The sequence below is a fragment of the Chiroxiphia lanceolata genome, chromosome 6 (genome assembly GCF_009829145.1).
Source record: "Chiroxiphia lanceolata isolate bChiLan1 chromosome 6, bChiLan1.pri, whole genome shotgun sequence".
NCBI lineage: Eukaryota > Metazoa > Chordata > Aves > Passeriformes > Pipridae > Chiroxiphia > Chiroxiphia lanceolata.
Genome location: NC_045642.1, coordinates 37234622 through 37258246, shown reverse-complemented (window position 1 = coordinate 37258246; position 23625 = coordinate 37234622). Strand labels below are relative to the sequence as shown.

General features: G+C 38.0%; 1 protein-coding gene across 1 annotated transcript; it reads right to left on the bottom strand.

Moving 5' to 3' along the window:
- Nucleotides 1-545: 545 nt before the first annotated feature.
- On the bottom strand, nucleotides 546-23540 carry COCH (cochlin). Its single transcript, XM_032692146.1, has 11 exons — nucleotides 23438-23540; nucleotides 23313-23357; nucleotides 17475-17631; nucleotides 11222-11355; nucleotides 9970-10035; nucleotides 9069-9113; nucleotides 8834-8981; nucleotides 6968-7071; nucleotides 5350-5576; nucleotides 2989-3505; nucleotides 546-2315 (listed from the first exon to the last, which is right to left on the bottom strand). The coding sequence occupies exons 1-11, from the start codon at nucleotides 23457-23459 to the stop codon at nucleotides 2140-2142; spliced, it is 1641 nt and encodes a 546-aa protein (XP_032548037.1). The 5' UTR covers nucleotides 23460-23540; the 3' UTR covers nucleotides 546-2139.
- Between the last annotated feature and the right edge of the window lie 85 nt (nucleotides 23541-23625).

Genomic DNA, 23625 nt, shown 5'->3' with positions numbered 1-23625 from the left:
ATCCCACCAAAGTTCTTCACAGATCAAAATTGCGCTCACAAATGCTTATTTGCAACAAACATTGTATGTTTCAAAAAGTATTCTCTGTGCTCACTTCCTACCCGAGTGTAACAGGACTCTGTGAAGGTACAAGTAACATTTCACCATTCCTGTGAAATGGAAATATGTGGGCAGTTAGCTCTGCAGGTTTCAGTGTCCCAGGGATCCAAACCTGCTTTTTGTTTGATGCATGAATGATGAGTTAAAACTGCCTACTCCTTTACAATAGTAAAAACAAAGTAGGAGGGAAAATGTTATTCTATTAGCTAGCATACAATTTATATTCAGAAGATTTAACTAGCATCATACCTAGTATAAACAATGACTAAAACTTGGATATTGACTCATTCAAAATATTTGTATAAATAGTTCCCCTGCTATTTAAGCATGACTTATGATTTAAGATAATACAGACAGGAAGCATCACACACAACTTACTCAAGCTATACTATGTGAGGTTCATCATATACTTTTGTATTATGGGATACTAAAACAGATAGCAGTAGTCCCAGTTTTCTTGCAGTATGTATTTCTATAAAAAGTTTATAAACTAAATGAAAGAAACTTTAGCACAAAGTTGATACAGCATATGAATTTATACAGCAAAAGCTGAATACTCTATAATCACATAACAAAATTAAGGATAACAGTTACTAGAAAAATACAAGGCATCTTTGCCATTTATGTTTAGAGTAATATATAGTCAGTTATATGTTCTTAAAAAATGCATAGCAAAAGCCTGATGAATACAATCCCTTCTGTGCCACTCTGTAACTACTAGAAATTTTACAATCTATATTGGGAAAAAAGGGAAACCCCAGACTGATAGGGAAAGTGCTGTTTTGTTTTCTATTATATATTTTACTTACAAACCCCCTTTATTTTCTAAATACTTGAAGTATGTTATTCACACCAAGAATCTGGAATAACTCTGTGAATATCTCATCATTTTAACCACATGTGTGTGTATAAATATAGCAATATTACTAGGTATGTAATTGAATGAAAGCCTTTTATCAAGAAAACTATTCTTTCATCTTCAGAAAACCTCACACAAAAAGATGTTTTTGCTATCCTTATGAAGTTGTTATTCTGTGAACTACTAAATTCCACTTAATGTGTCTGCCTACTCTCTTCTAACCATGTAATCTGATATAAATCAGTTAGGTTTCAAGGTTTGAGATACCTTTGGATTTGAATTTAAATGCTTTCAGTCCCCATTGTGTGGTCTAATTTAATCTCTTGGCCTAAGATTCCTGTCTCTAACTGTCTAGCCAATAACAACTTTGTTAAATCAAGATAGTACATAGCAGTAGACAGGAAATATCCAGTTGTCAGTTATATTTGGAATATCACTGTTGACTTCAGTGGTGCAAGAACCAGTAGTAACAGCTAATATTTTAGGATCCAGGTTCTCAAAAAACTACTGTGCCTTAAATACCTTTCAAAATCTGTGCCAAAAGAACCAACAGATCCACAGAAATCTGCGCACAGAAGTGAAATGACTTTTGGTGTAAATTTTTCCAACCAGATGGCAGTATCATTCACAATAGCAAAACCCTAAGTAGTAAAAACAGACTGTTTTAGTTACAATCTGTTATATCTTTTCTTAAACTACCTGGCAATAATGGATGTTTTGCAACTGGAGCACTGAAAGTACTTCATGTTACCAGTAGAACTCCTTTAAAAGATATAGAATCATAAGCTACAGAAGGCTTATAGAAGATGGTACCTTGTGTTTAAAATTATATTATTTTTGGTAAGAAGATATCTAGCAAGAGGCAGAAAAAAGTCAGAGCTGTATGATTTCCTCTGGACATCTGCTATCCTTAAGTGCATGATATGCATAGCTTTAAACTCTGGGATACTATGTATGTATTGAAAATATTAGCTGTCGGCCAAATTTTGCATTTCAGTATCAAGTACAACTTCTAACAAGCTCACAAGAATCCTTGACTGATTACAGAAACAAAAAGTAGCCCTTCTTCTTCCTTTGTATTATGATAGTATATACGAGTAAAACATCTGTACATTAGAGGGACCGTTTCAATTTCATGATTTTTAGTTTCAAATAGTAATAGTGAACAGCAGATTTTTTCTTTATTGCTTAGAGTCTAAAAAATCTTTACAGATGCTTCTAATAATATCAGGAACCATCTGCTCCAATCCTGTGAACTCCCTGGTGAAGAAAGTATGAGACTCTCTTGGTTCGGAAGCCATGTCTTTCAGATCATCCAGAGGTGCCCAGGCAACACCGACAGAGAAGACTGTTATTCCTACAAAAGGAAAAAAAATTGTTAAGGCCATTTTGCCTGTAGATACAAGAAAAACAGCCATTTCTACATTCATGAATTAATCCAGATTGAAAAAGTACATTTCAATATCTGCAGTCTGTCAAAGGTAATTAGAGTTTGCCACTAAATATCAGGAATTAGATTTGTCTCAGGAAGAATCCTGAAGGCAATATGAGGTATTGTAAAAGCTAGTGTCTCAGTAGTTTTTGTAGTGACACACATGAATGCAGTAGTTACAATACCAGTCTTGAAACACAAGTAACACTGTGCAAAATAATTCTGAAAATGAGTTTGGTTCCTTAATGCTTTCAAGCATCATCAGTCCAATGAGCTTTTTGGCCAAAACTGCTTATTCCTTTCCAAGTTGATGATGGAGCTTCCCTACTTGGTTCTTTATTCTTACTCTACCGTTTAGGGAAGTAAAACTGGGTGTATGTTGTTCACTAAGCTGCTATAAGTGAATCTATGCCTACCTGGCTCTGTAATACTGACTGCTGGGTTTTTTTCATCCTAATGGGAAACAGTTCCTCGGGGCTTACATTTTGCTGAACTCAAAGCAGGTATTATACTTCGCAAAGTTTAAAACCTTAACATTTACAGTAGAGCAGAAACAAGATGGATCAACTTGCACCGCTTTTAAAAATACGTAATTTACCTGCTTTTTGTGCAGCTGCAGCAGGTCCTCTAACATCATCATAAGACTGACCATCAGTCAAAACAATGAGGAAATTTTTGTTAGGTCCATCTTTCACTGGCCCGAACACATTTCTGACTGTGAAAGAAATTGCATCCCCAGTAGCAGTGCCCCCGCTCATGTAGCGAATGTTCCGGATAGCTGAGAGGACCTTTTCTTTAGTGACGTGGTCTGTGAAGCCGAACTCAGGGCGCTGGTCATATGTGAACTGCACAGCTGCGACCTTGGAGCCGATGTCAGAGATCTCAAAAGCCTTCGCGACGTTGCTGACAAAGTCCAGCATGAGGCGGAAGTTGCTCTCTCCGACGCTGCTGGAACCATCGATCAGGAAACAGATGTTGATGGAGTTGTAGCACGTCTTGCTACACAACATCTGCTCGTGTGAACACAGTTTTTGGACAAGAGGTTTTACGTATTTGGTAGTACCAAACCAGGTGGGCATTTGGTAAGAGAAGAAGCCGTTGGTTCGACAGACAGCCTGTTGGAAAACAGTAAGTCAATGAGTGGATGCTGACAGACCAGTTGAATGGATAATAATTGGACACCTATGATTTTTCTTTCAAGGGCAGGTTAGTGGAGCCTCATGGTGGGAGCTTGGGGTGACTTTTTTGCTTCTTTGTCTTGACAGAAACTGAGGACAAACATCTGCAGTTGAAACCACTGAAAGCTGTAATATAGCTTATTTTACCCAGGAATAAAGCCAATCCTGCCCCACAAGCTCTGGACATTTCAAATAATTTAGCTTTATTCAGAAGAACTACAACAATTCTGAGATTAGCTCAGCTGGTTAGAGCATTGTGCTAAGAATGCCAAGGTCACAGGTTTGATCCCTGTATGGACTGTTCACTCAAGGGTTGGATTCAATGGTCCTTGGGGGTCCTTTCCAAATCAGAATAATCTGTGAACTGAAAATAATAATTATGTTTTGTGAATGTGAACTGAGTCATGATACTGCATAGCCAAAGGATTGAAAGTTCTGTATTTTGGCTTATCCACTGAAAATTAGCCTCTGTGCTTTCCCTTGGAACTTGGTAAGACCTTTATTTTTTTAATCTCTAATGTGTCATAAACACAGACATAGAGTGGGTAGAAATATAGCTCCAGGTGATTCAAGGTAAAATTTCTTTTCCGCTAGCTTCCATAAGATGCATGTAAAGTACAAGGTAATTAAGAAAGGAGTTAAATTTGAAAACTAATTTGGCTAAGGATCAAAATACAGAAGGGGAGGGCAGGCCTCAACCACTTAAAGGTCATGTCTTTCTGTGTCTTTGCAGGGACAGACAGTGGTAGTACAAGGAAGGAGGATGGTTTTAAACTAAAAAAAAAATAAAATTAGGTATGCTATTAAGAAGACATTCTTTACTGTGAGAGTGGTGAGGCACTGGAACAGTTTGCCCAGAGTAGCTGTGGATACCCCATCCTTGGAAATGCTCAAGGCTGAGCCTGAGCTAACTGGTCTAGTGGATGGCATCCCTGCCCATGGCAAGGGGGTGAAAACTGGATGATCTTTAAGGTCCTTTCCAATCCAAACCATTCTGTGATGCTTCTATAAGTACATAAGGGTTGGACCTGCCTGCAGTACCTCTGGGATGAGCAGCTAGGTCTCCTACACCTAGAAGATGCAGAGCTGTAGTGCTTCATTTTGTTCATGCCATTTCTGCTGAAATGAGACATCTAAGACCTCCTTGTGGAAAATGAGTGGGTTTCTCACTGCAGAGTAAGTAAAGACCTAGTAATCAGAAAGCTCATATGAGAGTAGGTGATCAGTGTTTGAATTCAAACAGAACAAGATCCAAAACTGCATCCAAGATGAAAATCTTGTACATAAACTTGCTAGGATATGTTTTTCCATATTTTCTGTCCTCTTTGTAGTGGAAGTAAGTAAATAATTATCCATAGAGCAGGTACAGGAAGATAGGCCTCCGTCTGCCATTTCAGGAGAGGGAATATACTGTATCAGCATTTCATTGCTTTGGCACATTTAATCATACCTGAGATAGGGGAATTTCCTGCACTGAGAGTCTTCATGCAAGTACAAAGTCCAGGAACTACAAAATTGGCCAAGTCTCTGAACTGGGAGGACAGTGATACCTTTGTGTGGACCCTTCAGCAGAAAAAAAACCTCCAGTGTTTCTTTAACCTTCCTAGTGTTATTCTTTTAAATCGCTTACAAGCAGAGAGAATTTCATTGGATGGTTTGAGAGAATATTTTTATATCTATATAAGTTATTATATATACATATATTAGTTAATTAGAATTTTAGTGTAAAGTAAATTCTCCAGAATTATATTCACAACTGAAAACCAATTTTTTTTCCTTACTTTGTCAACAAAACCAGTGTCTTGTACCATTCCCAGCTCCTCTGTTGTGGGTTTTGCTACAGATACAATGAATACGTTGACTCCAAATTCTCTGGCCACTATGCCGGCTTCTTCTAGATCATCTGAGGGCCAGCCATCTAGAAACACTACAATGATCTTGGGAATTCCTTTCCGTGCTCCATTTTCCAAAGAGAAGAATTTCTGAGCTGTGTGCTTCAAAGCTTTTCCTTGTTTTGAACAGAAAAAGAATATGAAGAAATAACACATACAATGATGGTATGTTTTGGTACCAGTTTCCTGTCTGAAATTGTGCTGGATTTATGCTATGATTACAGGTCTAACCCAGTGTAGTATTGAAATGGTGTCCCTGGAAATTTGATAAAAATGAAGCTTCAGCAACCTCTAAGCTAAAAACCAACCACTCCAAATCAACACCCCCAGCCAAAAAACAAACAAACAAAAAAAACCAACAAACACCCAACTAAAAACACCACAACAAAATCCAACAAAAAATACAGATAAAGCTAAGGAAGAATTCACTGACTTTTTTTGTTGCCCATGGGTCTAGTTTTGTACTAGGAAGTAGATATACTGGTGCCTGCCAAATGGATTGGAAGGAAGACACTTCACAAGCTGAATTTAGGTAGCTCCTGAACTACAATGTACTTGGAGCTCAGTTTCCTCATTTGGCTGGTTTTGGCTGGGATAATTAATTTTCTTCAGAGTAGCTACTAGGGGACTGCTTTTTGGATTTCTGTAGAAAACAGTGTTGATAATACAGGGATGTTTTTTGTTGTTGCTGAGCAGCTCTTGCACAGTACCAAGGCCTTTTCTGCTTCCTGTACCACTCTGTTAGAGAAAAGGTGCACAAGGGAGACACATTCGGGACAATTGACCCCAACTGACCACAGGGGTATTCCATATTCCATATTATATCGTGTCATGTTCAGCATATAAAGCTGGAGGAATAAGAATAAAAGTGGGGGGACATTCAGCACACATAACAAGAACTGTTATGCATGCTGAAGCCCTGCTTTTCCAGGGATGGCTGAACACCTACCAGCCCATGGGACACGGTGAATGGATTCCTTCTTTTGCTTTGGTTGTGTGAGTGGCTTTTGCTTTCCCTATTAAATTGTCTTTATCTCAATCTGCGAATTTTCTCACTTTTATCTTTCCAGTTCTCTCCCCCACCACCAGTGGCTGTGTGGTGCTTGGTTGCTGGCTGCTCTTCACAATCACTTACTACTTACTCTGTATTTATTCTAACTCTTTAATTAGCCACCCAACAAGAAAGAAACACTAAGCCTTTTATGAATTTGTCTCAAGATGTCACTCTGTTACTAGACAACCGTCAATTACTGTTTAAACAGAGGAAGAAATATTTACACTTCTACTCTAATAAAATGTGTAATAAGCAGCCCTAACTTCTGGAAATGAAATGTAAGGTGTGGCCACATTCTAGTGGAAAAACACTGAACCTAATTAAGATAAGTGTGGCATTTAAAACACTTTCTTACCTATCTGAATTATACAAACTTCAATATACACAAACAAATGGACATATATAAAAATATGTAAAGCAATAATTTCTATTTCAGTGGAAGTATGAACTCACCTGTGTTGGAATTGCCTCCTCTGAACCCTAGTTCCTTTATGGCAAATAAAACTTCTTTTGCAGCAGTGAAGTTTTTCAGATAGAATTCAATTTTTGGATATTCGCTGTGTAAAAATAAAATAGAGTAATAAGGTTTGCAGTTCACTTTTCATATTGGTATGGCATTAGCAAGCTAAACCACACTTTGAATAATTTTACTCTTGGTAATATATATTATTCTCTGTATTTTAAAATAGAAGTATGCTCCTTGCTTAGTAAATCTCACAATCATTAGCAAGAGGGATTATCTACCTAAATGGGTAAATTAAGAACAGCTGAAAACACTTGGTTGAAAATATATAAAGAAAAAAAATGAACCTGCTAGACGTTAAAGTAAACGCATCTGTGTAATTAAAAATCGGCAGGCTTTCTACTATTTGTATGAGAAATAACTGCTTTAAAAAAATATCTGCACAATGTAGTTTGAGTTATTTAATTTGAGAAGTTTTAAGTTATGCTAGCTACTGACTCCATGTAAGAAATGAAAGATTTTAACTACGTTGTTTCCAGATTTCACTTTTGATTTACAGTAGAAAACAAAAAGAAATTAAGTTATTTTTGCCAAGTGAAGGGCAGACTGATAAACACCTGCAAGCCAGAGAGCTGCTGCTATGAGTAAATGGCTCAATTCTGCATCACAATCACTAGAATGAACCCTTGTGCCAAGCAGAATAACTGTTAAAATGGTACATTTTGAGCTATAAAGATTACTGTTTGTAAGATTAATTTCTAATGAAGGGTTGAATGTTCAAGGTGCTAAACTGTTTACTTTCTCCATTAATTGGTCCTCACCTTATAGTATATAAACTCAGGGCAGCAAGAGTGGAATTCATTTCCCCTAGCTTTTGATGGACAGAAACTGGATTTTTCAGGATGCAATTCATCACATCCTAAAAGAGGCATGCAAAGCAGTTCAGATGGTTTATGCCACAAATGTGGCCTTTCTTTCTAGTGACTGCAACAGCAAGCCTAGGTAACTAAATCACACTCAGGTATCTATCTACTCTACAGTTGCCTAAAGGCAGAAAGAGGAACAGACTTTAATGATGAAAGAAAGATGTGATAGAGAAATCCTGTGCTAATCTAGCAGATGCTTCATCTTCTTGGAATAAGTGAGTTAATTTTGATAATAAGTGGGTTCTTTGTGCTTCCTTTTTTCCAGATGCCATAGCCAAAGTGGTTAAACCTTGGAAAACTGCAATTGCTGGTCATTAGCAAACTAAGCTGTGGCTCAAAAAAGCCTTCTGCTAACATGCTGGATGTTCCAGTGGCTTTTAGACTACACTCTGTGAACGTACATAGTACGGTTGTACTAGATGATCTTAAGGGTCTTTTCCAACCTAAAAGAGTCGATGAACTGTCTTTAAATAAGCAAGAGACCAGATAAAATTTGAAAATATTAGCTGTAGTAACCTATAGGTTGGCAAGATCAGTTTTTTGTTTTGTACATGTACATAGTCATTTGTGACAATTCTCTCTCTCTACAGTTTTAAAAAGAGCCATCTCTCTCCTTTGCAGGGTGTTTCCTGCTGTTCTACTAAGATGAGCTACAAAGCTGTGGATAGCCAAGGGTCTGTGAGAAGTCCAGCTGTCCTCTCCATCCAAATAGCAAATATCATAGAGACAGAAAATGTTCAAATTTTTCATGTCCCCTCACATGGACATCTCAGTGTAGCACAGAGCAAACAGTGCTACAGCTCAAAAGAGTTTGCTTTCTCTTGTTATTCATCAACCATTCTGGAGTGATATTGTTCTGCAAAATAGGAAGTGATATATTGATTTCTCTTACCAATGACGCGGTTGTATTTTGTGTAGATCTGTCCTTACCTGGCCTGTACGACTCCAACATGAGGCCCTTCTATTCCAATTCCCAACATTACAGCTACTTTTCCAATGAAGTTCTTCTGCAAATTAAACCTACGCTGGCCAATGTTGTAACTTCCATCGATGAGAAATGCAATATCAGCTCTACAGTCTGTGAACATCCAAAATAATTGGACTTATTAACACCAAGAAAATATTAGGATTTTTCTTTGCAAAAGGTAAATCTGTGTATTCTTACCTTTGTTTCCAGCTTTTTTATCAAGAGTCTTCTTAGGTCTTTTACCTTCAGTAAAGAAAAGAGCATGGGTCATTTAAGAACAAGATGATGAATGGACTGAAATAAACCAGAAAAAGCTCAGACTCCAAAAATTACAATGCAATCTATGCACAGCAGGACTGTCAATCAGTTTAATTATTAAAATTGCACTAGTACTGCTTTGCTCCCTGGAGAATATTCTTTTTCAAATGAAACAGTTTAACTTTCCTTTCTACACCTGCCTGACTGATTACTGAATCATACAAAGATGGGTGGGTTTCTGTATCTCACCTTCCTAAGTGCTACTATTTCTCAGTTAGCAATTTTGCTGTACGATGCACAGTTTTAATGGTTTGGAAGCAAACCATGACTTAAACTGTACAACAAATGGTCTATTCACAAACAACATCCAAGTCCAGTATTTATATAGCACTAACCTTCATAAAAATTGATCTAGCCTTTTAATGCAGCATTTTCTGTGGTGAAATTCACATAACTAAATTTTTGCTACACAAATCCTCACAGCTCTCAGCTGTTGAGCAGTTCTGTAAGAACAAATGCTTTTCCTTTTTCTTCTCTTTTACTTAAAAGGAACAAATACCCCATTAGCTCATGAACTCTTACCTTTCTTTATCTGTATTACTTTTTCAAATTCATTAAGTTTTGTTTTTAATTTACATGAACACTAGTGAAATCAGAATCAATCTCCAAGATTACATGATTCTTCTTTTTTCTGATGAAAGATATGCTGCAAAACCAGATATTGTATGTTTTCTTCTTTAAAAATAAATGAATGATATGAAACATGTAATTTTAGCCAGGGATTCAAACACTGCAGCACATCATATCACAAGATGCTTCCCTTATTGTGGAGACCTCATACCTGTAGAAGGACGTGCTGTTGATACCGATCGGCCAACTGCTTCAAGTGCTGTGTCCTTGGTAGCTGCTAAAATAAGAATACATTCACAGTATTTTAGTGTATTTAGATGATGTTTGAAGAACACTCTATTTCCAATAATCTTTCTTCATCATCTGCCATTAGCTACTCTGGGAGTAGAATATGAGTCTAGGCAAACCTTTGGTGTAATCCAGTATTGCACTCTTTGTTTTACAGGTAATTAATTTCTGCATTTGAAACAACAGCAGCTGATGCATGATTACAGCATACTTATTTGATGAGAGATTTTGAGCTGTAGAAGCCATTATTTCTTTATTTCTAGCAGATAAAGTCAGGACTTGATCTGGAGAACTGAAAACTTTCACCCTCACCAAAAGCACCTGTGATTCCAAGTTCTTAGCTATTAACTTGCTGTGGGCACCAAATAAGGATTACTAGTGTCTTAGAGATAGTAGGCTAAATCTTAGCTGTGTAAACAATAAGAACACGTTAGAGAGATCTGTTTCACAAACTTTGAAAGAATATACCAGAAAACACATATGCCTTAATATTTTTGAAACCACAACACATACACCCAATATGCTTCTGCATATGATTTTATGAGGGTGATTTAGCCTCACCTGAGTGGCAAGGCATGACAACAGGTTTGCAGCTGGGGACACTATCTCAACTATGTGACAAAACGTTCTGGAAAAAAAGCCACTATGTCACACTGTAGCTTAATGACAGCACATCACATGTAAGTTAACATAATTGATATTTTTTGGAGGGTCATTGTTCTTTTTGCAGGGAATGCTGTATAAGGTCTTTGAAGGGTCTGACAAGTACTACTGCCTGCACGAATACAGGCAGGGTGAGAGAAGGGATAACACTATATGGATGGCTTGAAGTGGTAGGAGGACCGGACTGCAAAGTCAGGACCAAAGCACAGACTTTGACCAGATTAAACTGTCAGGGAACTGTCAGCTGCCTGCTATCAAGTCATTATATTCTAAATAACGGATGCATTTTTATGTATCAACTTCTGCTACAGACTAGCTAGTCTAGCTGGAATGGTTTTTCTTTAGGAAACCGGAAAAATGAAGGTAAAATAATGAATTAGAAGTGAAAAATACTATTACTACACATCAGATAGCAATCACATTTATGCATGCATGGAGCACTAAAGAAGGTTCCTACAGTTCTATCAACATTTCAAATACAGTTTGCAGAATAATAAGTGTGATCCACCTACGAGTCACTGAGAAAGATGAAGCCCATCTAGAGAGCACCTGAGACTGGATCCCATTGGCATTTACAGCAGGGTAGTTTTCCTGTCCTGGGAGAGTCTTTACCCTTACAGCTCCTCCTGCATTGGTGATCACACCCCTGAGATACAAAAAGAGTTTTTATGAATCAGACATTTTAATCACAAGAAAATGCAATACAGTTGTACCGTCATTAGTATATTTTACACCAGTCTCCTGAAAAAGATGCCATATATGCAAGCAGTTGTGTTTAGGCTAAAATAAGCTGCAAACTTGCTGAAAAGACCTTAAAAAAAGCTATTCTACACAGCATCACACAGACTTATTAAAAAAAAAAGGATCAGGAAAGTCCAAAATTCCGGCAGTGTTTAGACTAATGCAGAAGAGTGATGTTTCATATCAACTCCTAAGTGAAATTCTGAACAGTTCAGATCTCTTTTTATGTGGTACTGAAAGAATATTTATTATTTTTAGAGGCCAAAGGTCAAGGCTGAGCTTCTCTACAAGGACATAAATGCTTGATGCTTTGCAGTACTTGGGCAGGTACAGTGCTGTGGGAGACAAGTAGTAATTTCAAGACTACTTAGCACAGCAATGTGCTCCTTTGTATTTACTTTTCAATTTTGTTTGGCTTTCTGTTTGAAAAGAGGTCCTGACCTAATCTGATTTAAAACATTGTAGAAGAAGAATAATCAAGACTACAGTTTAGAAAACTTAGCGTATGTTTCTGGTAATATGAGCTTTGGGTATCTGTGGCAAAGGCAATTTCCATATCAAAGCTCTATGTGGATTGCTGTTAAAAGACATTCCTCCTTCATGGATGTGACTTGTATTTCTAAATGCAGCTGTGGTTATATCTATTATCATAATCTTCCAAGCTACAAGAATTTAACAGTTTCAAACTATACAGATATTTTCTCATCTAGGAATACTGTGTAGAATATGGAGACAAAGGAGCTTTAGTAAAGTTACCCTGAATGAGTTTAAAATCAGATTATAAAGTTGGCAAATACAAACAGCACTTTATAGTTCTTTTAAAAAAAATTGAGTGAAAAATCAGACCAGAGCTTTTAACTGGTTAGTTTTAAATGACAGGAAAATTCAGTAAGTCAAAATCATCTTTAAGGAAAATAACATATAAATGTATTTAGAATATTTCAGTCTAATTAGAACATAATTTTCTTCTCCAGTGCCTGATTCTTTTTGGCATTCAAACCTTCACTAGTGTCTCAGTCTTAATGGATAAGGAAAGATGTCAAAAATAGAGAATATGTGTTTAATTGGAACAGTTTCTAGTTTAAGTTTGTACTTGCAATTTTAGTGAAGCTACTTTAGGCTTACATCAGCAAACCTGATCTATGCCCAAGTTAGCTCCTAGGAAGAATTTAGTATCTCTTCCCACTTCTTTTGTTGTGGACTCACAACTTTGAGTACTGGCTGAATTGAACTCAAGAAAATGTTCAGTCTGAAAGCTCAAGAATTATTCTGGAAACAATGTTTTCAGCTTATTTCATGGCATTTTATGCAATGTTGTCTATATTGTTCCATTTTGTCTATTGGTCTTTACATTTTAATTCCACCAATTAAGTAACTAAATATAATTAGTAATTCCAGAGAAAAATAATTATCTACCTAGTCTCCATTGAATTTGGAAGCTTCACACTGAAACTGGAGTAGATTTATTTGCTCCTTATCTATTTGTTGAAAACACTGGATTCTGTATTTAAACACAGGTCAAAGTTGTATACTATCTTCTGAAGATACAATATTTCCATACAACAGCTCTGCTATTTTTAATTCCAGTGGGGGCTGATATTAGAAGTAAATATAACATGAACTGTAGCTTTATGGAAGTTATTCCTCCTTTGTTCTGTAGGTAACCGTTTAATCCACCCTTTACAATTTCATCAGTTTTACCTGGGCTGCTTCTTCAAGCAAGTCTACTCAAAATGCATACTTATATGCTGATGCGGAATAAATCATATGTTGTCAGCCTACCTTTGCATTCTGAATCAGATCAGCAAATTCCCTTCTGCAATCATTTATGATTGACTTTAAAAGTGATATCAACCCTGTGTAGATCTGCAGTGGTTTTTAGAGTGTGAAGAAGTGCCCATGCCTTTCCTCAGAATGACTTATGTCATTATAATCTGCTTTGAGTTTTGCTGCTGTGCTTTGCCACTGTGTGATTGACTTGCGTGCCATGGCTGTTTTTATTAAACGGGAATCTGCAGATTGTCCAGGAAGCTTTCACTTCCTTACTCACTATGTTTCGTGTTACTACCAGTGCTGCTTGACAGCAATTTTATATAAAAGCTGCAGTCTGTTCTCTTGGCTAGCTTCATTGTTAATAACAAATCACAATTTATACCTAAGCAGTATTTTTCACTCAAAAATGGACACAAATTAAACAGAAAAACAGATACACAAAGCAGCAATCCAGTACCTCACTGCACAATAGCTCATGAAAGAAAGTATACTGGCCAAGGGCAGCAGAACATATGGAAAGGTCTAATGAAATACAGGAATTTCAGCCAAAACATACTTAAAAATCTGAACTGAATTGAGGTAAATCACCAGATGAAATTGAAGCTTTTTATGAGCCTCATGCACTTCCTCAAAATAAAGTGCAAGAACTGTTCATTTGCACTCTCAGAGAAAGAGATACAGGGCTTTGCTGAATTTTGAATGCATTTTTCATGTAGTCTGTACATCAAAACTGATGCCTAGACCACAAAGAGATAGCCATGGCAGATGAGCCTTACAGATGTGTCTGCAGTCCGTTTATCCTCAGGGACTTTAGAAAAGGCAACTCAAGTTGCTCAATTCCCATTTTTCCTTTCTACTATTATCATCTGCCAACTCTTTCCACGTAATCTGCCTTTCTTAATCACTCCAAGAAGCATCCTTCTCTTCTCCAAACTGCAGTCTCCTGCTGCTGCCTGATTGCCATCAATCACCAATATGCAATTGCTCAGTGTTTCCTCCAGCCTCCTAGATTCTTTTCCTTCTGTTTTCTCTGCACCTCTATTGCTTTTGGCGAAAAGAAGTTAAGCAGCAGAAGCAGGCTCCATACCAAAGTTTCCCAGGGAATCTACAGCTGCTCAGAAATCCCTCTGGGAAGACAACATTTTTGTCAATATTCTTTTAGCAAACAGTAGGGTAGCTCAGGTGCCATTCGTGTCTAAGGGCACTTTGTGACCAGCTTGGTAATACCATGATATGCTTTTGTTAGACTTGAGTTCTGGGACCTCGATGCTTAATTAGAAATGGTTTCACCCTGTGACTAGTTAGGAAGGTCATGGAAAAAACTTACATGCCTGTTTAACATCTAAATACTACTACATTGGGCTAAGTTTCCATTTAGACGAACTGGCACTAGAACAGAACCACAAGCTGAGAACCCAGTCCTTCATTTGACCTTCTGATTATTAATCCAATTAATCACTCAGTGGTAGATTTAACTCAGCTCTTCATGCCTACATAGCATGAGCCTGGTAGGAGGTTCTCCATTCTTCCCTTGACGAAATGTTTTATTCTTCTGCCCAGAAAAAGAACAATATTAAATAAATATTCTGTTTCCTGAGAGTAATTACACATAAGATGAGAGAAAAAGCCAAATATAACAAACTAAAACAGGCAGAAAGCTTATTCATCTCTAGTACGCAGAATTATTTGTAGCTGAATTCTGCTAAATTCTTTTCATGCATTGTATAGTATTTTCTTGTGTTAATAACTGCCTCACAGTAATGGAACTACTCACAGGAATAAGCATTACTTGATTTATGTAAAATTAAGGGATCCAGCCTCAGTATGGACCCAGCATGCAAACTGAAGTGTATGTGGAACAGACTCATGCTCATACAATCATTTTCAGTTAAAAAACCCAACCAACCAAACAAAAGCACTGCTCCCAAGACTGATGCTTCTTGAAATGGTGAGTAGTTGTCTGACTGCTTTCCCTTAGACAACAGCAGGCACTGTAGGTGGCACAGGGCTAGTACTTAATGGTGCTGAAATGTACAGAGCTATGTTGCACTCACCATGCAACGAAATGGAGAGTATACTTAGTTTTAAATTAGGTGTAGTTATTTCGGTTATTTGGAAGAAATTTACAAAATTCTCAAAGCACATAAATTCTTACATCAAAATAACAGCAAACTAAGGTGATTACCTGTTAGGAATATCTTCTTGAAAAGTTACTTTCACACCAATATGGAGTTTAGGCATTGCAAGACAGAGCAAGAAGGTTTTTGTTCAGTTTTGCAGCCTGCGGTGTAATTAGTTGAGAACTAAACAGCTATTGCCTGCCCTCCACTCATCAATCCTTTTTTACCAGGGCCAGTATTTATGGCTGCTAACAGCTGCAGCAAAGACAACAAAATGTTCTCAAGTAGCAAATTCTATTCTGAGTATGAAAGGCCAAAAGGGTTAGTTGCCTTTAAGTTTGAGGCTGTCTTCAAAAACAGCAGTCCTCCTTTATTCTGCTTTTTCAAAACACTTTACTGCACTCTATCATATTCAGAAGGCTTGAACAATGTTAATTTACATCAATTCTGGAAGACATAGATTAGAAAGGTGAGTATATTTTAGTCTCTTTGTTGCTATTAGAGCCCTCATTATTCTCACAATGTCTATGGAGACAGATTGTTAGATTTGGAATTTACAAACAGGGCTACATATCTCTCAAGTAGTACAATTTATATCGATTCTTACTATGGAAAAATATCGATTTTTTCTTTTGTAAAGTATTCCCCAGCTGTGATGGAACCAAGTCCCATTCTTTAACAGTCACAGACATCACTGGCATGAGAGGTTCAAGAATGCTGCCTAGTTGAACTGGTTAGAAACTTCTTGTCTTTTCAAACTGTTCAAGTCTTCAATTTCTGTAGAAAAAGTCTTGACAGCAAGAGCTTTTTTCTCTTTAAGTAAAGACTTCTTTGGCAATCAGTAACGAAATGGAATGTTAAAATAAATGGCTACATCACTAAATACAAACACAGTCTTAGAAAAACTGACCATGGAAAGAAACCTCAGTTTTCCTCATTTAAAAACAAACAAACAAAACGCCCCAACAAAAAACAAACAAAAAGCACAACAAGCATTTGATCCAGACATTCTTTCACAAACTTTTTCTATATACCTAAACAAAGAAAAGTGAAGTACCAGAGCTTAATTTTTTTAAACACTCATGAAGATGCTTAAAGCACACTTAATTGAGGCTTTCTTTCTTTTTACAGAAGCATCAAAAGGAAGCCTGTCCAGCAATAAAATACACATGGAGACATGTAATTATATTTGAGACAAACTCTAAAGCTTTAAAAAAACTTTAGACACAGACCCCCACAATACCTTCTAAGCTCTCTCTGGCTCCTCTGATAGTACCTTAGCTCTTAGTCTCCTTTACAGCATTTGAGAAATTCCAGACAGTTTGTACTCAAACCCCCTCCTTAAGCCAATTTTTTTTTAAAAAGAAGTTCATTTTAGTTTGGAGTTTAAATACTATACAAGTAGCCTGAATTTTTTAAGTCTTATTAAAAGTTATAGAATTTTAATTGATACTTTAAATGAGATTCTGGATAGTAATGACAGTACCCTAAATATTATTTAAAATGCTTAGCATATTTTTATGGCATTTAAAGTATCAAACAATTAATAATAACTCAAGAACCCCATTATTTTCCTCCTTTATCTTCTAGTAATTAATTTCTTTGTAAAAATTTAAGTCCACAGTTGTAGGGTTTTTTAAATAAAAAATACTGATAGCTTCAGCAGCACATCGATATATTCTGAAATAGTTTCTTTCTGTTTCTTGTGGATAAAAGCCTCAGAGACTGAAACCATTCCTCCGTTTCTTTCAAACAGCTGACTTAAGCTTTTAAGAAAGTCAGAAATCTGCTTTTATTCTCTAATTAGTTACTATTTACACTGTATTCTTCCATATCTACTAGTGACACAAATAATTTTATAGTGAAAGTCAATCTGCTGCTGTACCATTTTAAAGAAAGTCAACAAAGTGCTTTTCAAGAGTACTTAAACACGATTCAGATAACTTGCAAACTGTCCAGACATTCTTTATCTTGTTCTCTTTTCTCCTAATGATATTCTTGTTAACAGGATTCACAAAGCCTAGAGAGATCTTTGTTATGATGGCATCAAAAGATTAAGATTTAAAAGCACGGCAAGACTACAGACTATATAAATTCACTTAACACATTGATTAGCAATCATTTGACTTACCTGTGTATGGCAGCTCCACAGATACTGGAGAGAGAAGCATAAATTCCATCCCCAAAGACATAAAATTGCCACAGAGGACAGTTTGCTGGGCAAAGGACATCTTCTGTCCCCTTTCTAAGGTCAAGTCCTCTTGTAAAGCACGTGATAGCAGTGGCAGCTAAAGAGAAAAGAACAACTTTTGACCTGAAAAATCAAAGGTTTTTTGTTGGGATTTCTTTTGCAAACCTCTCTACAGTCTCCAAGCTTAAAGCAATGTCTGAATTTGAAATTAGGTACAATGCCTGTAAAAATGTCTTTGGAGCTTACAAATGTGCAGTTATGACAAGGAAGAACACACTTTATTATTTATGGGAAAGAAGTGGCAGGAAAAGGTGGAAGGGTAAAAAAAAAAACAACCATGAGCAAACAACATTAAAATAACATTCAAGGAATATTACATGAGGAAAACCAATTCACATTTGTAAGTTTACTGCAGAAATAGAAGGACAAGAAGACCTTGGAAGGCTGGTGGACCACTGACATGGGTGGCACTCTTCATGGGAGAAATTAAATTACTCTGACATCCCCACAGTAATCTCCAGCTGTAAGACATCTATGAATCACTTGGGAAATTCTGAATCTTCTCTTTAGCGGTATTCATGAAGCAGGTTGACAGCAGTATTCAGCATTTCCCTTAGCTTCTGCAATAAATCCAACTGAGGCCAGTGCAGGGGAAAAAGAAAAAAAAAAAAAAGGAATACCCATCTTCTTGCTCCAGTAGTACAGTAACATCTAGAACATTGATATCAATTCATTACAATGAAGTTTACATCTTAATCATTGTGCAAAGGACTCTCAGAATCACACAGTGAGACAAAAGTTATTTATTCAGCTGAGGCACATGAATTTTTTTTTTTTTTTTTTTTTTTTTAAACACAGAACTGCCTTTTTTTCTTAGAAGTTGCTCCTCAGGTTATCATCATTAAGCTTTCACTGTTCTTGCCAATGTGCAGTGTAGGTGTGCAGACACAGATTTATATCAGTATACAATTTTACTTGACAAACATGCTTTTCACTTCGAAAACATAGAGGTCTTATCTTGGATAGTTACTACCAACCTTTTACTATGCAAGACAGAACATTCAGTTGGTCTGGTAGCACAGCAAATCAGGGTTTTGACTTCGATCAATACCAATTCAACATCATAAGTCCAGCCCATGACTGGCTGTTTATTCTGAACTTCCTAAGGACACGTCTTGCCCTTGCTGAGTACTAGAAGGTGCAAGAACCTTTTCTGTATGCATTTGGGATATTACTGTTTAATAATATTATGATGAAAGCTGACAGAGGCTGGCCAATGTATCACTGCATACATCATAGCATTATATCCCAAGGAAAGCATGTTTCAGGGATCAGTGATACGTCTCTCACCCGCTTCCCTGCCCATTGTTTTCACTCTTACCCTAGGGTGTTTACTGACACCAACATATGCTGCTTGTATTTGAAAGTATTCGGAACGTACACTGTTCTTCATCAGGGGACAGAAAAGATCACACCTCCTGCTAATCTCACTGACTTTGGAACTGAAAAGCAGAACAGTTGCAGTCAGAGACGTACAGGGAAGTATGTCTGCTTATTCTGGCTGCATAAACAAATACCTACGTTCATCAACCATGCATGTAGTTCTACTACTAAATATATATAATTCCCATTAATGCTATACTGAAACTATTTTAAACTACCTAATCACATCTTCCTGAAAAATCTTATATATGCTAAATCTGTCTAGATAGTCCAGAACAAGAAAAAAAGAAAGCAGTATGCACTTCTTTATTTTTCCCTTCTCAAGATAAGAGTTGTCTACCTAGCTAGACACTGTAAAGTGATTTAATCTGGTTCTCAAGTATTCTAAGAAATAAAGAAGTTTCTTTTAGGACTTAGTCTTACCTACCTACATCCTCTCTGTGCTCAATCTTATACATTTGCCTTAAAAACAAAAGACAGAAAAATCAAGCAGAATCACCACTGTTTATACCTAGAAGCTCCATATTTTCATTGTTACAAGTGCTATATTACTGGTGTTATGCTAAAAGAAGTAGATTTGTTTTGCTGTTTTAAGTTCCCTAATCCTTCCATGAAAGTTCCACGAGTGTTTTTGGTAATTACTGGGCACTGATCAAGTGATATCCACCAAATGACAACTAGCAAGAGCACCAGAATTAAACAGCAGCTGGAAGGCTGGAAATCCTTGGAGAAGTTCCTGCAATGAGCACCACTGGTACTCTCTGCTTTCACAGCTTTGCTTGTGCCACGCACCCTGCAACATTTTTTCAGCCTCTAAGAGTGCAAGACTCCACAGGAAGTTTTAATTCCTGTAGTTTCTAATGCACTGTACTTGACTGAATTCCTTGGCTGGCTGTGCACACAAAGACAGTACTCAGACATGTCTAGTTAACAAACACCTTATCACTTAGAGATCTGTATTTCCCTCATCACCAAGTACTTACTAATTACTGTCACGCGGAAGACTAATATTTTGCATAGCACAGGAGATGAAGGGGAAAAAATAATCTTTCTGTGTTCTACCTGGCAATGAAAACACAGAAATCCATGGTAGCCCAGCCACGGGATTTTAATGCACTGGCAGTCTAAAGGGTGTCACGATCCTTGTCTATGCATGCAAAGCAGGCTGCTGTGCAAACTGAAGAGCTGACACACCGTAGCTAGGGGATTTAGCAGTCTATACATCAGTTGGATAAGCACAGAGGTAAAAACACACACTTTGAAGCACATAACATTGTTAATCCAAAAGCAACAATTTTGGTTTTCTGTGTAGGTAGGTACAGTTTTCTGTAAGCCGTAACTCTGTAACTGAGACTAATATTAGAAATGTTTGGGCAGTATCAATGAAAGCCATTTTTTTTTACTACCACAATGAAGACTTACTATAACAGCTCTGCAGTGAATTTCTTTCCTTTTTGTTAATGCACCATCAACCACTCGACCCATAAAACCACAAGCATTCCATCACAAACAAGAAAATGTATTAATGAAATCTGAATACTAGAAAATATAAAATAGTTCTTTGCCAGCTTACATACTAATCACTCTCACAAATTTCATATGTGATATTACTACTAAAATTGGAGAAGGTGGTTGTTTTTTAATCTATCCAATATACTTCAACATGGCAGAAACTGCCAAAGAGATTATATATATATATATATATATATAGTAACTGAGATAAAACCCACGTTTTAATCACTGGAATTTAAGAATGTAAGAGCAGCAGCAGTGGAGGCATTTCTCTGGATGCTTATGTGATGCAATACTCTAAATCCAAGTATTTTTGGAAGAAGGAAATATAAGCTTGCAATTTGTGTAACTCATATCCCTTAAAGGATTCAGTCCTAGACTCCTACCCATTCTGGACTCTGTTGAGGATTAGAGACCTATGCTCTGTGACAGAAAATTAGGCCTTCAGAACCATAATAAATTGACCATCATCCAATCCTGTCAAGACACACACCCATCAAGCTTCACAGAAACACACTACACCAGGGTATCCTACAAAAACAAAGTACAGAGAAAAGAAACTGTAATTCTTCCTGATTTAAGCCATATTTAAAGGTAGGGATGAATGTCTTCCATCATTGTTGACCTAAAAAAGGGAAAAAAAAAAGCAAAGATTCACTTCTCTCCTCAAACAACCAGTTTTCAATCATTCCATCAGTTTCCATCTTTTTGATGCCTTTTCACATTTTGCTGTGAATAGCTGCTGTTTATGTCAATCTGTGAAAGTTCTCACTTAATTTCTGACACAAGTCGCTGCATTAAATTATTCTAGAAAAATAAAATCCATAGCCAAAATCTGAGCTTCTCTAATCTTGAAGTTTCCATGCATTGCTTTGGGAAAATAGAGTTTGTTTATGCAAAGGAAAAAAATTCTATGTACATTCTTACAAAATATAAAACAGGGGTTCCTACAAGTAAGATCACTTACTGTGATCACAGCTGTAAAATAGAGAAGTACATCCCTATAATGCTTCCTATTCCGTTTAATATTTGGTATTATTTTCAATACCAAAGGAAGATTTTATCTTGAGGGTTCAAATATGTCTGCTTTTTCTATCTTACACAAGGAATACTCCCACATACCTTATCCGTACTTGAAAAAAATGGACATACTAGTAAACCTAAACTTGTTTATATTTCAGAAAACATGTTCACAGATCACATGCTAATTTATGCAATCTCAATTACCTATCTTGATGTGGACAAGGGCAATGGAATTTAAAGAAATCTGGTCAGGGCTATATCATTCATTTCAGTCTGAGACTTGCCCTTTTCTGATCAGTGTAAGGTTGCTTACCATCACATGCCAATGTTCACCCACCTGCAGAGTCTCATGTATGGTAACCAGAACTGTTGAACTTGGTAGTATTTGTATACACTCCAGTGGGAGTATAAAGGAAGTTTTAAGATTCTCAAAGATCTTCCCAAACATTATGAGCCTAAATACAGTAGATTTTTAAGGAAATTAATGTTCTTATTGAACAACAGAATTTAAGCACTTTCATAAAAGTTCCTGCAAAGCTTCTAGTTCAATAACCAAATGCTGCTGAATTTAGGCTCAGAATAATGGTAAAAGATAGTACCTTACAGAAATTGTTCACATTTTATAGCACAGTTTTGTATCAATCTTCCATTTTGAAAATATACCCTTAATGCTATTTTAGCTGGTTCCAGATACCTTCAGGTTACAGTGGCTTCTCCAACCCTGGAGGAAGCATCACAGAAAACTTTTCATTTGTCTCCTGCCAGACTGTCAGCACTTCATCTATAATGCACCTGTAAAACAAAAAACGGAAAGGAACTGGGGTTGGAGTAGGTTTCCTATTGCTGTGCATTTTTCCCTTTTTTAGCCATAGCACTCCTGTCTCGTGCAGCTTTTATCAGTTTAGCACAAAAGAACTTTCCAAATCTTTGACTGAACACAAAATGAGCAGCAAATCCTGCTTCCTAAGAGCTGAGAAATCATGAACAACCATTCAGAAAAGCTTGAGGTCACTCACCTTCTGTCTGCCAGGCCTGCATCTGGAAGTGCATTCTTCTGGCGGCTCCTGTCCTCCCTTGGTGAAAGACTCCACGGGAAGGGGCAGACAAACTGCTTGTGTCCTTCTGCCACATTATTTCTTCAACTGCTTCCTATGGCTCCTGGTTCCCATGGATTGATTCTGGCTCCAGGAGAGCCTGCTCTCCAGCAGCAGGGAGGCAGTCCAATAGAGCATGGTACAACAGGCAGCCCCTGCAGTACCCTCCTAGGTATCCTAAGTATGTTCTTTTGCTTTTCGGGTCAAAATAATTGCAGGGCAGGTTGAAAGTGGTTTTAATTAATTTCATGGTCTAAAATATGCCAGAAATCCTCAAATTACCAAGCACTGTACGACTGCCTCTATAACACACAAAACACGCTCCCACTCACTCTTGCTACCGGCACTCTCCTCGATGGGAACGTTTGTCATAAAGGCTCTGCTTCACCCTGTGCCAGGAAGGTGTTTTCACCCTCGCCTGGAGGCGTTCCCAGACATCCTCCGTGCCCCTCTGCAGCTTCCCCCCGGCCGGCTCCGCGCAAACCTGCCCGGCGGCCGCACCCGCGGCCCCTCCGCGGCAGCACCCGCACCCCGCGGCGAGAGGCGGCAGCAACCGGGAGTGCCGGGAAGGGCCGGGCCGGTACCCGCGGCCAAGCGCCCCCCTGGGCGCCACCGCCTCCCGCCGGGGCGAGCCCGGCCGAGCAGAGACGGTCCGAGGGGGAAACAACATCCACGAGATGCGGAGAGAGGAGAGCGGCCGACTCACCTGAGCTGTCGCTCCCGCGCACAGGACTGGAGAGTAGAAAGGCGCCTGCGAACAGACAGGGAAGGGGTCGGGGCGCTGCTCCGCGCCCGCCCCGCCGGCCCCCAGCCGCTTCCCACCATACCCACCGAGGAGCAGGGGGAGCCACATGGCGGCGGGGCGCGCCCGCACCGCGGGGCAGCGCAGAGCTGCGGCGAGGAGAGCAGCGGAGAGCAGCGGAGAGCAGCGTGCCGACCGGGTCACCGCACCGCGGGCTGCCGTGCCCTGTTCACTGTCCCACACCTCCGCCGAGCGGTACCGCCGCCGGCAGCCGCGG

Bases quoted from the DNA above. Each gene is read 5' to 3' on its own strand.
- COCH (XM_032692146.1), bottom strand. From the start codon at position 23,459: ATGTGGCTCCCCCTGCTCCTCG. The intron at 10,036-11,221 runs GTAGGTGGATCA...TTCTTATTTTAG, and splicing joins TTCATCTTTCTCAGTGACTC to CAGCTACCAAGGACACAGCA. The intron at 5,577-6,967 runs GTGAGTTCATAC...GTTCAAAACAAG, and splicing joins AGGAGGCAATTCCAACACAG to GAAAAGCTTTGAAGCACACA.